Source organism: Lithobates pipiens, unplaced genomic scaffold (genome assembly GCF_037356315.1).
Source record: "Lithobates pipiens isolate NorthernLeopardFrog02 unplaced genomic scaffold, aLitPip1_a1.2 Scaffold_13, whole genome shotgun sequence".
Classification (NCBI taxonomy): domain Eukaryota; kingdom Metazoa; phylum Chordata; class Amphibia; order Anura; family Ranidae; genus Lithobates; species Lithobates pipiens.
In genome coordinates this window covers 73,229,634-73,242,553 of record NW_027507718.1, presented here as the reverse complement: position 1 = coordinate 73,242,553, position 12,920 = coordinate 73,229,634, and the positions used below count along the sequence as shown (strand labels likewise).

Genomic DNA, 12,920 nt, shown 5'->3' with positions numbered 1-12,920 from the left:
TCTCTCCCTTTGTCCTGCACCAAACTATGACTATGAACTTGCCCTCCATTGCCTGGATATGGTCAGGGCTATCAGGGTCTACCTCCCAGCCACAGCCTCAATTTCTAAGACTGAGTTCTTCATTGTGGACCATCATAGATGGTACCCTGCTTTCCAGTCCACCATTCCCTGGTGGACCCAGCAATTTATCTCCAGGGCCTACACCCTTAGGGACAGAGTTCCTCTTTTCCCTATTAGAGCCCATTCACCAGGGCTTTTGGTGTTTCTTAAAGCTTTTCAACATCAAGCATCGGTTTCCCAGATTTGCAAGGCTGCCACCTGCAACTCTGTTCACACGTTCTACCAGGTGGATGTTCAGGCCTCATCTGATGCAAACTTTGGGTGCAAGGTCCTTCAAACTGTTATCTGTGTGTTTTTGTTTGGGTTATTTTACCATTGTTGTCTTGTGGGCCTGTTGGCAGTTCTGTTTGTTATGTTGTTGCCTACTCCTCGGTTTTTTGCTTTGGTATGTCCCATGGTCTAGAACTACAAGTCCTGTTTACTGTATCTTAAGATAATATGAATTTCTATTTAGCTATTCCTTATCTTGGATTACTATACAGGACTCAAAACCATCCTGTCAGTGTCCTGATCACTTTTTTATTATGTGCTAATAAAGTGGAGTTATATGGGTGTGCTTCAAATGTCCAGTCAACTGAAGGTAGTCTGCATATAATTAATAGTCTATGAATACAAGTCTTGTGTCCTGTACTGTACTCTAAGATAAGAAATTACAAGTAAGTCAATATTCCTATTAGAGGACCTTGCTTTTAAAAACACTCTAGTGCAGTTGGCTCTATATTTGTGTTTAACAAGAGATAAGTGTTTTGTGTTCTTTTGTTGCAGGCTGTCGGTCATTTAATAGCTTCAGTGCTTAAAGAAAATGTTTTCTCAGCCGTTATAAGACAATCGTCAAATCAGGTAAAATTTCAATTGTGTTCTAATAAAAAAACGTAGATCTGAAGTGCATCCTTTTTTGTATGTGATGACCTATTCTTTTCTGTAGTACATCCTTTTTTATTCGATGATGACCTGCTCCTTTTTCTTTTTATTGTAACCAAAAACTACTTATACTGATCTGAGTTTTATTTTTCCATTTTATACTGTTTTTTTTTTTTTTTTTTATAATTATAGACTAGAAAATTGAAAGAAGTCGTCAGCAATAAACACATGTAGATAATGCCAAATTTGAGCTTTGGGGATTACAATTAGAAGCTTGTACAGGTGCTATTTTTTCAATGACAAAGCACTGTACTCAAAGAAAAAAAATACTAATGCCGAATTCCACAATGTTGCTTCACACTGGGGCCTGCACTTTGATCCCCTTTCTTAAACTGCAGAACGCTGTATAGAGGGAGAAATTTGTAAAATCTATATTTGAAGAAGAGGCAGGCGCAAGGTTGACAACCCTTCTTCTTTTTTTTTTTTCTTTTTTTTTTTTCTTTTTTTTTTTTTTTCCCCCTTTCAATTTTAAAAGCACTTCACTGGCTTCAGAGTCCTAAAGTCAGTGATGCCCTAAGCAGATTTCTATATTGTAAAACGGTTTTATTTTGTAAGGCAACACTACAGTTTTTTTCTAAAGGACCCTAAAGACTTGAATCTTTTTTTTTTTTTTTTTTTAACCAAAGTAAGGTTTGAGTATGTAGAAAAGTAATACAGCGTGTTTACACAAACGGAAACCGGTGCAACAGGCACCAAACATCACAAAAAAGAGGAGTACATTCCATGTCTGACATACCATATCAAAGAATACAGGATATACAGTAAGTTGCTTTCATATATTGCAGATAAAAACTCCAGGGCCTCCCGGGTGGTCGCAACAGAGAGACCCAGGTCCACAGTCCCCCCACAGACCCATCGCCCTAATTCACGCAGCTGTGTGGGCTCTCTAACCACCTGTCCCAAATTTTGTGAAATTTCAGCGGGCATCCCCGATTAGAGTAGATAGTTTTTTTTGTACGGTAGAGTTTGGTTCACAGCTCTCTTCCACTGCTGGATTGTCGGGGGAGCTGGTCTGAGCCACAATTGGGCTATCTGCATTCTAGCAGCAAAGAGAGTCTCCTGTAGGAAAGTCCTGAAATATTTGTCCTCTTCATGGAGGGGGAGAAGACCGAGGATACACTGGCGGGGGCAGAGTGTGAGAGGAGAGCCCATATGATCATGTAGAAATTGGACTATCTGTGCCCAGTACCGTTGGATGGGGGGGCAGGTCCAGATAAGATGAAAAAATGTGCTGGAAGCATCTCCACAGCTAGGGCATAGAGGATTAAAGTCAGGTTTGTATTTAGATAATCGTCTAGGGGTGACATATGAGCGATGGAGTATGTAAAGGTGAGTCAGTCTATCGGACAGTTTGGGAGATACCTCAGTCGACACCGCCAATGCCTCCCCCCAAAGTTCGTCCTCCATACCTCCAATATCAGCCTCCCACTTAGTTTTGAGATTATAAGCATGAGCTGTGGCCCCAGGAGTGAGGAGGTGTGTGTATATGGAGGAGATTAGTTTCCGGAGGTCATCCCCAAGAACCAAGCTAGCTAGGGGCGTGCGAGCCAAGGTCGGGGGTGTATTCCCAAACTGTGTCTGCAACGCGTGACGGACCTGCAGATAGCGAAAAAGTGCATGATTGGGAAGGTCAAATTCATCCTTGAGTGTCTGAAATGTCTTAACCCCATAAGGAGAATAAAGTTGAGACAGATAAATAACCCCCCTGCATATCCACACCTTGTAGTCCGGTACCCGCAACAACTCCGGGAAGTCAGGGTTGTCCCAGAGGGGCGTATGTGCATGTAGGGAGGGGGCCCCGGATCTAAGCTTCGACGCCCGCCAAACTTGGCTGTGATGTGTGACCATAGCATGCCTAGGCCCTAAGCGGGAGAGACCCCTGTGTTTGCAGAAGAGAATCTGGAAGGGGTGCGCAATCGCATCCGTCGCCGAGGTGCACACCAGATGGGAGTATCTCAGTTTGTCATGTGTGTTGAGATAATGGAGGTGGGAGAGCTGGGAGGCCAAATAGTATGATTCTAGATCAGGTAATGCAGCGCCACCCAGATGGAGTGGGCATTTGAGAGTCCGCCAGGCCAGCTTGTGCCTGGAGGAGCCCCAAACGAACGAATTAAGGATCGATTCCATATCACGGAACAAGCGAGGTGGTACATGCATCGGGGCATGCCAAAACAGGTAGAGAAGCTTGGGAAGGAGGATCATTTTAACAAGACCCAGGCGGCCCATAACCCCGAGAGGGAGTCTGGACCAGACCTGTGTCTTCTGTTTCATAAAGACTTGAATCTTAAGTCTCTTTCTAAATAGTTGAATGTCAGATTGCCCATAGTCTAAACTGTGATAAAGTGTATCAATGGGCAACGATTGTCTTAATGGTTTTACATAGGGTCGTCATCACAAGTGTTCTCCTTGCAACATTTCCTCTCTTGTTGCAGTGAAAGCAGTAAAATGTATATCTCCTCATTTTCTATTCAAGTGACATTGGTCATCTGGATACAGAAGGTGTGCATCTCCCAAGCAGTGACACAGATGGAAATAAAGACCTGACACAGGTTCTAACAATTCCACAAACGGAGCCATATAACGTGCGAAATACACACACAGACAGGTGCACCTAGTGCAGGCAGAGGTAGGTATACGGTGTATTGCATGCAGTCTGACCGAGGTCAGGTATGTCTTGTAGCATATAAAGTTGGATTAATTTATTGTTGACTGCCGGAGATACAGATAGATGGGCGGAGCATGCTTCCTCCCAATCCACATCAGACAAATCGGGGACAAGTTGTTGCCACTTGATGCACACCTCCAGTGGAGCCCCGCTAGTTGTGGCAGAGAGTAAATGTAGATACAAAGTTGAGAGAAGTCCCCCTAGGGCCCTGAGATCGAAGCACTCCTATCAGTGGGTATACAGAGAAGTCAGTGTCACGAGTACAAAATTGAGTATGGAGCACATGTCAAAGTCGTTAATGCCTATAAAAGGTAGATTGGGGCAATTCATATTTCCTTTGCAATCCCTCGAAAGAAGCCAATACATTTCCATCATAGATGTTGTCCAGATAATACATTCCCCCACGCTCCCAGAATCCAGAGTCCACAAATTGCTTTAACTGGGGGAACATTGGATTGTGCCAGTGGTAGCATCTCATTAGTACCCTGAATTTTTATTTTATTTTTCTTGGTCTCCCTCCACACCATATGGGCCAATGTCAATATTGGTATATGCCTTTCCCAAATACTTTTCCAAATAATAATAATATGAGTTAGGCAATGCCATGCCAGCATCAGCCTTCGGGTGGAGAATTTAAGTCTCCACCTATGGGTGGCCCAAATAAAGGTCATAAGTAGCGTGTCCATCGTTTTAAAAAATTATTTAGGTACTGATGTAGGCATGTGAGAAATCGCATACAGACACTTGGGCAGAAACAGATCAAGGCCAGCAAATAAAAACATGACATTGTTTACAGACCATAATAACAATATGGCCAGTGTCACCATTCAGATCAGGATTCTTATACAGAGTAGTGCAAACCTAATAAAGCTGCAGTTATAATCATAAAACATATCTATACACATATATAGTAATAATATTCTGACCGAAGTCGCAAACAATGCCACTATATTGACAGCGCTACTAAATAAATCTAATGATCCACTAAAAACATAATTAAATAAACAAAAACTTCATAGAAATTAGAGGGAATAGGAAAAGTGTGTGTGTGTATATATAATATTATTTTTTTTATTTTTTTTTCTTAGTAATGGTGGCAATCTTCTTCTTCTTCTTCTCCTCCTCCTCCTCCTCCTCCTCCTCCTCCTCCTCCTCCTCCTCCTCCTCCTCCTCCTCCTCCTCCTCCTCCTCCTCCTCCTCCTCCTCCTCCTCCTCCTCCTCCTCCTCCTCCTCCTCCTCCTCCTCCTCCTCCTCCTCCTCCTCCCTCCCTCCCTCCCTCCCTCCCTCCCTCCCTCCCTCCCTCCCTCCCTCCCTCCCTCCCTCCCTCCCTCCCTCCCTCCCTCCCTCCCTCCCTCCCTCCCTCCCTCCCTCCCTCCTCCCTCCTCCTCCGTAGGTGTTAAGTGTGTCCTAGGGAGGGATTCTAACTGTGGGGGGGAGGGGCTGTGTGTGACACAACACTGATCACAGTGTCACTAGGCAGAACTGGGAAATGCTTGTTTACATCAGCATTTCCCCATTCTTCCTCTCCGTGAGACGATCATGGGTATACTCACAAACATCGAGTCAGCAGTACCTGCCATCGCGCACACGAAGCTCTGTACGTGCCCTGCTGCCGCAGTATATCTCCGCGAGGCGGTCGGGAAGTGGGTAAAGAGAGGAGAGAACTTTACTGATCAGGGAGGAATGTCCAAGTGGGATGCAGTAGCTGTGTTGTGTATTAATTTAATTATGGAAATAATCTGGCAATATTATATAATGGATGGCTGATAGATTCCCAAGGTTTATATGCTTTAGAAAAGGGGTAAGAATTGTACTCGTGTTTTCAGACAAAAAAAAACAACATACTCTGTATGTTTGTGTGGTCTTTAAAGTTGTGTTTTGCCCAAAGTTTTTACTTTTTTAGATAAAAATACCCCTATAATACTGATGCTTAGCATAGTCTACTAAAGGTATGCTGTAAACTAAGGTCCATTTTGCATATGTGCAGAGTTGTTTTCTTACTTTAGTAAGTCCCAGCATGCTGTGGCCATCTCCTGTGTGGGCATCAGGAGCTGCAGTGTATTATTGAATTCCATGCATGCTGGCTACCCAGCATGCACCTGCCAATCTTGTGCATGTGCAGTATAGCTTGTAGGTTGGGCTTGCCTACTGGGATTGATGACACACATCTCCCAGGAGACATTGCAAAGTCACAGATGATGTGTGGGGCCGTAGCCACTAAGGAGGAAATGGGGGGAAAAAAGTTAAAAACGGAAATAAAGTAAGTGATCCCCAAAAAAAAAAGGGCAATTCGTTTTAGGGGTAACACATTAGTGCTGGATAGTGAGGGGTGTAAAATATGGGTGGAACTCCACTTTAAGACTAGCCGCCGCAGTTGTACTGCAGCAAGTTGACTCTCCTGGGCGAAACGCCGTCATTGTACGCCAGCCGCTTTAAGAGGTCTAGTGGGCACGTGCCGCAATGCCAGAGCTGATGTGCGTGGCCAGTGGCCACAGACAGATCCTCGTTCTGTCGGGAGGAGAGACAGATTTGCTCTTCCTAGTGATTAGGAACAGCGATCTCTCTCCTTCTCCTCCAGTCGCTACACTCCCCCCACAGTTAGAAACACCTCCCTAGGGAACACTCAACCCCTTTATTGCCCCCTAGTGTTAATCCCTTCCCTGCCAGTGACATGTACAGTAATCGGTGGCTATTTTTAGTACTGATCGCTGTATAAATGTCAGTAGTCCCAAAAAAATGTTTGATCTGTCTGCCACAATTTCAAAGTCCCGCTAAAATCGCTGATCACCGCCATTATGAGTTAAAAATAATAATAATTAAAAAAAATGCCATAAATCCCTTATTTTGTAGACGCTATAACTTTTGCGCAAACCAATCAAGATACGCTTATTATGATATTTTTGGTAAAACATATATATTATATTGTAAAGTAGTGAGTGTACAGCTTGTATAACAGTGTAAATTTGCTGTCCCCTCAAAATAACTCAACACACAGCCATTGATGTCTAAACCGCTGGCAACAAAAGTGAGTACACCCCTAAGTGAAAATGTCCAAATTGGGCCCAAAGTGTCAATATTTTGTGTGGCCACCATTATTCTCCAGCACTGCCTTAACCATCTTGGGCATGGAGTTCACCAGAGATTCACAGGTTGCCTCTTACACTCCGCAATGATGACATCACGGAGCTGGTGGATGTTAGAGACCTTGCGCTCCTCCACCTTCCATTTGAGCATGCCCCACAGATGCTGAAGAAGGTTTAAGTCTGAAGACATGCTTCGCCAGTCCATCACTTTTACCCTCAGCTTCTTAAGCAAGGCAGTGGTCATCCTGGAGGTATGTTTTGGGTCGTTTTCATGTTGGAATACTGCCCTGCGGCCCAGTTTCCGAAGGGAGGGGATCATGCTCTGCTTCAGTATGTCACAGTACATGTTGGCATTCATGGTTCCTTCAATGAACCGTAGCTCCCAAGGCATGCCTTTTTAATTTTATGGTCATTCGCCTTGTTCACTCACATAATGGTGAATGTAGAGGTATATATATTTAGGTGTATCCCAAGATAGAGCCTTTTTGCGGGCTCCTTATCGACGCATTGTTCTGTTCCCATTCTCTTATATTTATATATACGTTGATTATGGTCTCTAGAAGGGTTTTTAATGATCACCTTCCAATACCAATTTCATCGTATTTTATTATATTTTACTTTATTTTTATAGTCTTTTGCCAACACTCTATATGGTGGTTTTGGCTTCATGTTCATCCTGTATGGGTTACATCTGAAGTTCTGGTTTTCAATTCATATCGAAGGCATGGTTTATTGTTGCTGTATATAATGCGCGGTACGTCAGCGCATCGCCCGTTCCCCAGGCAATGTCATTTTATTGATGAAACGTTCTTCGGGAGGAGCTGACGTGCTGACGTCTCCGCGTACTTGGTCTCTTGGACGGGCGTCCATGCACAGCAGGCCGGCTATTGGCTATACTGTATTTTTAACATTGTAAGTGCAATATTTTTTAGTTTTTTTCCATTAAAACGGCTTATTACACCATGGTGAGTTTTTCTTTTCTGGGTTACCTTTGATCTCCCCTGGAGTGATTATTGCTCAGGAGAGCCTATTGAATTATTTCCCTGATCGATGGAGCGTGATCTCCTGGTGTTATCTGCCCTGTTTTGAGATAAGAGACTATTCTACTAAAGGCCCTGACCGGGTTTAGGTCACAATCTTCATTTGCTTGCTAGTTGGTAAGCCTTCATTTTATATGGTGGTCACATATGGTGGTGGATCAGTCACAAATTATGTGTTATACGCCAATAAATACGGTAAATGTATTTATTCACTCATATGATTTGATATTTTTCACCATTTTTATTTATTTATCAATTGTGTTTATCATCAGTTTGATGCATCACTATTATTTGTGGTATCACACTGTTTAAATCATATGGTTATCACTGACACTTGTTTTATTAAAAAAAATATTTTTTAGCGCTGCTACAATTTTTCTTTACTTGTCTTTGTGTGTATCTCACATTTAGCAGTTGCTTTTGTCTCTGTTTTTTTTCTCTTTATTATAGCACAGTATTTATCTTTTTCTTTATACCATCAAAAGAAAGCTCTATTTGTGGGGGGAAAAAAAAGGTCATATATTTTGTTTGGTACAATGGTGCACGACCGTGCAATTGTCAGTTAAAGCGTCTCAGTGGCGTATCGCAAAAAATTGCCTGGTAATTAAGGGAGCAAATCCTTCCATCCTTTACTAGTTATTGATGTGAAATGCCCTCAATGGTAGCAAGGACCAAGCCTAGGCTAAAATGCGCAGGAAAACTGATTCTTAATTTTTGTCTATCAAAAGGTCTTTTTGCTGAAAATATTGCCGTGATTTGATAATATTTACTGTAAGCTATACATTTATTCCTGTTGCTATTTAATTTAGAATAAACGAATTTACATGTAAAGACATTTGTTATGCATCTGTCAGTAAAATACACTTGTTAAAGCTGAAACAGCATAAAATACTGCTCTGTAGAAGAATGACTAAGGCAAATTGCCAGTGTCCTCCTGACTGGGGATGAATCATGAGCTTAGCTTTTGTAAACCAAAGGAAGCTTTCATTATGCAAGAAACAAGCCAAACTCTCTTAATTGTTCATTGAGGGACACGGCTTTTTTGGTAAAAAGCAAACAAGGGCTATACAGCCTCATGCAGAAGAAAAGGACACCAGGCACCTTAAAAAAAAAAAAAAAAAAAAACTGAAGGCCAGAACACTAGAGGCTATAATTCCTCCCAACCCACACACTGACAATTATACTCGTTATTATAGTGTCTGCGGGGGAATGGATATTTCCTTATATTCTGCTGCCTTCTTTTTATTGAACTGGAAGATTTTTTGTACTTGCAACAGCTACTGGTAGATTTATACCAGATATTTGAAATCCTATAAGTGGTTTTCCTAGTTCTGTATGCTGGAGTTCTATCTGCGACTGTCCTCCAGTATCAACATGACTTCAAACAGTAGCACTGTGCTCTAATCTAAATAAAAAAATACAATTTGTTAACGTGCATTATTTATAACAAATATGACAATATATATATATATATAAAACAAAAAAGGAAAAATATTCTTCATAAAAATAAGATGAAAATGAAGGAAATGAATAATAAACTTGAAAATGGTCCACCAAAAATGTGTGAAAAGTCGTGAACGCCACCACACACCACCTCACATGTGATAGTGAATCCTTTTCCCAGCAGATTACACATTCACCACAATCTATTGCCTTCCACTCTCATGGTTGACACAAATGATATAAAAAAATGTTCTGCTGTCCAGGTCAGAGGTTGTTCTTATGTATCACCCTTATAAATGAAATGATGACCAATAGCATATAGAAGGAAACAGAAATAGACTCCAATGATACAGTAACCAAAACGACCATAATTTATTAAAAACACAGTCCAGAACTACTCACATTGTACAAGATAAAAACTTGCATATGATAAAACTGCGCTGTGACATCAGGTGTATCATAATCGTGTGATAGACTGCATTGTTTCACTGCCTCCAAGTAGTGCACACTGTGATAGTTCGTCTCCATGTTCTCATCTGTCCTCCTTCCTTGCTTCCTGATGCCCTCAATTGTTTCTGTGTAACCACACCCCAATGCGTTTCATCACTTCCAATTTCGTCCCTTTATGAACTGTGATAGTCGGACCTGTCGGTGCCGATTTTTGTACCCCTCTTTCATTCTCTTTGTGCCCTACAGTGGAGATGTTTTCTGCTGTTAGAAGAGTTTTTATAACTAGTTACTTCTCCTGTTCGCAAGGGTTTAAAACGCCCACCACCTCCTATAGTGTAATCAAATTTTTCTGATTTCTGTCAGGGAGCCTCACAAGGATTAATTGTCAGATGCCAAGCTTCTCCCTTTCTTTAGAGAAGACGATCCCATTAGCTGACTCTTTGGTCAACAGTTGTCTTACTGAAACAAAAGGAAACCATTTCTTTTCTAAGAGGTGGTACACACGGTCAGAAAATCGTACGAAAAATACCAATTCTGAATCGATCATATGATAATCTGATCATTGGTACACAGCTTTTGTCCAAAATTATCCAATGGAACAAACACGAACATTTTTACCAGATCGTACCATTTTCATTCATTCCTCATTTGATGGTTTTATCTTATGCTTTCCTCTGCAATGATTTCCCAGTTGTTGACTGACTGGTCTAAATCACTAAGCGAGGATCTGGTATCTGGTGTTGACCAGATGATCATTGCATTGACCTTTGTATATGCGACGCTCTGCTGGATGCGAGCTGTACTTTGTCTTGAGTAGCCCCTTCTTCTGTCCAGGTCTGTAGGGCATTCTGGCTTAAGTGCTGCGGGGCAACCGTATAAGAAGGCTTTATGCCTACCCTTCGATAAACAAACAAAATCATTAAAGTTGTGATAGTGAGTAAGGCCCCTTTCACACTGGGGCGGTTTTCAGACGCTAAAGCACTAAAAATAGCGCATGTGTAGCTCCTGAAAAAAACAGCCCCTTTCGCTCCAGTGTGAAAGTCCTCCAGCTAGCAGGATGTTGAAAAAAGTCCTGTTAGCCGCATCTTTGGATCGTTGAAAGGAGCGGTGTATTCACCGCTCCTACCTATTGAAATCAATTGGGCAGCGCGGCTATACCGCCGGCAAAGCGCCGCTGCAGCAGTGATTTGTGGACGGTTTTAACCCTTCTTCGGCCGCTAGCGGGGGTTAAAACCGCCCCGCTAGCGCCCGCAGACCGACGGTAAATTGCCGCTAAAAATAGCAGTGATTTACCGCCGACGCCCGCACCTCCCCGGTGTGAAAGGGGCCTAAGAGTACCCTCTTACTCCAGCTACACAAAAGTAACTATCAGTGATACAGTCGACTCCCTTGAATCCTGCATTAAAAGTTCCTTTTTTGTTCCTCCAATTCGAGTTCCAGTTGCCAGACACTGGGAATTATAAATTTTATAAATAACCAAACGGACCAAAACCCGTGGCTAAATCTGCCTCAGCATCAGAGCCCCCCCCCCCCCTAACCTGATGCTTCATGTCTTCCCATGTCTCAGCAATTTCACACAGACCTCTTTACAACTATTCGGGTATTGCTGTCCTGGAGGTTATCATTTCTTTTCCCCTAACAAGATGGGTTCAGGTGTGTTTGGTGTGTGTGTGTGTGTGTGTGTGTGTGTGTGTCTTTGTCCCTTAATTCCAAAGACTTTCTAGCATTGATTTGCATAATGCATGCATATTTGACACTTCTCGTTGTTTAAAGCAGAACTAAAGTAATTTTTTTCCTCTTTCCATCTATTAAATCTTCTGCCCTTGTTGTTTCAACTTTGGATAGTAAAACATTTTTTTTTCTGCCAGTAAATACCTTATACAGCCCACTTCCTGTTTTTGTCTGGTAAAAAGCCATGGCTTTTGACATCATGCACAGCGCTCTTTCACTCTTGTGAGAGTTTTCTAGGAAGGGAGGGGGCATGAGACATAAGAGGGCCAATGAGAGCTGCAAAGCTGGAAGTGTGTATGTGTAAATCCAGGAAGTGAACAGGCAACAGCTTGCCTCAGCCCTGAGAGTATTTACAAAGGTCCTAGCACCAATTCTGGGTCTTCTTTATCTCAGAGGTATTCCAGTCTTTTAATTCGTGGAAGATCTGCTGCTGTACAAACAGACCAATCTGTCTTTGGAATTCAATGCGTCACTCACAGTGTGGAGAATTTCAGAATGATCCTTAGGAATTCCTTAGGATCCATATCGAATTTGACCATATTTCGTAGAGTGCTTGGGATATGCAAACAAGTATATTCTTTTTAAAGCATAAAAGGACATTGTACAAATGAAAACAAAGCATGTTGTACATGATGACAAATGTGACTTGCTCAATATATAAAAAGAAGGGCTAAAAAGGCACTTGTAGAACAAACAATATCCACAAAAAAGGAGGTAGCATCAGTCGGTAAGATGTAGTCATGCAGTTATAGCCTGCATTTAAAAATTTTTTTTTTTTCAAGGTGGGTTGTGTTATTCCTTTCCTTCAGTTGGGGGTAAAACTACATTTGGTTGTTAGTATCATAAAAGGACAGGTGTTTGTCTCTACCAGCTTTGCACATCTAGAGAGTGAAATGTTTGCCCATTCGTCTTTGCAAAATAGTTCAAGCTCTGTCAGATTGGGTAGATAGCGTCTGTAAATTGCACTTTTCAAGTCTTGCCACAGATTCTCAATTGGATTGAGGTCTGGACTTTGACTAGGACATTTTAACACATGAATATGCTTTGATCTAAAACATTCCATTGTAGCTCTAGCTGTTTAGGTTTTTTGTCCCGCTGGAAGGTGAACCTCTGCCACAGTGTTAAGTCTTTTGCAGACTCTAACAGGTTTTTTTCTAAAATTGTCCTGTATTTGGCTCCATCCATCTTCCCATCAACTTGGGCCAGCTTCCCTGTCCCTGCTGAAGAAAAGCATCCCCACAACAGAATGCTGCCACCACTATATTTCATGGTGGGGATTGTGTGTTTAGGTGATGTGCAGCGTTCATTTTCCACCACACATAGCGTTTTTGCTTTTAGGCCAAAAAGTTACATTTTGGTCTCATCTGACCAGAGCACCTTCTTCCACATGTTTGCTGTGTCTCCCACATGGCTTCTCGCAAACTGCAAATGGGACTTCTTATGGCTTACTTTCAACAATGGCTTTCT

The 12,920-nt window shown here is 42.1% G+C and overlaps 1 protein-coding gene across 2 annotated transcripts in view; it reads left to right on the top strand.

Moving 5' to 3' along the window:
• Positions 1–12,920, top strand: part of FOCAD (focadhesin) — a 346,212-nt gene that overhangs the window by 15,757 nt on the left and 317,535 nt on the right. For both annotated transcript variants that reach the window (XM_077475201.1, XM_077475202.1), the window contains exon 3: positions 886–960. In XM_077475201.1, coding sequence (XP_077331327.1) covers positions 886–960 — 75 coding nt within the window. The remainder of the gene's footprint in view (positions 1–885; positions 961–12,920) is intronic.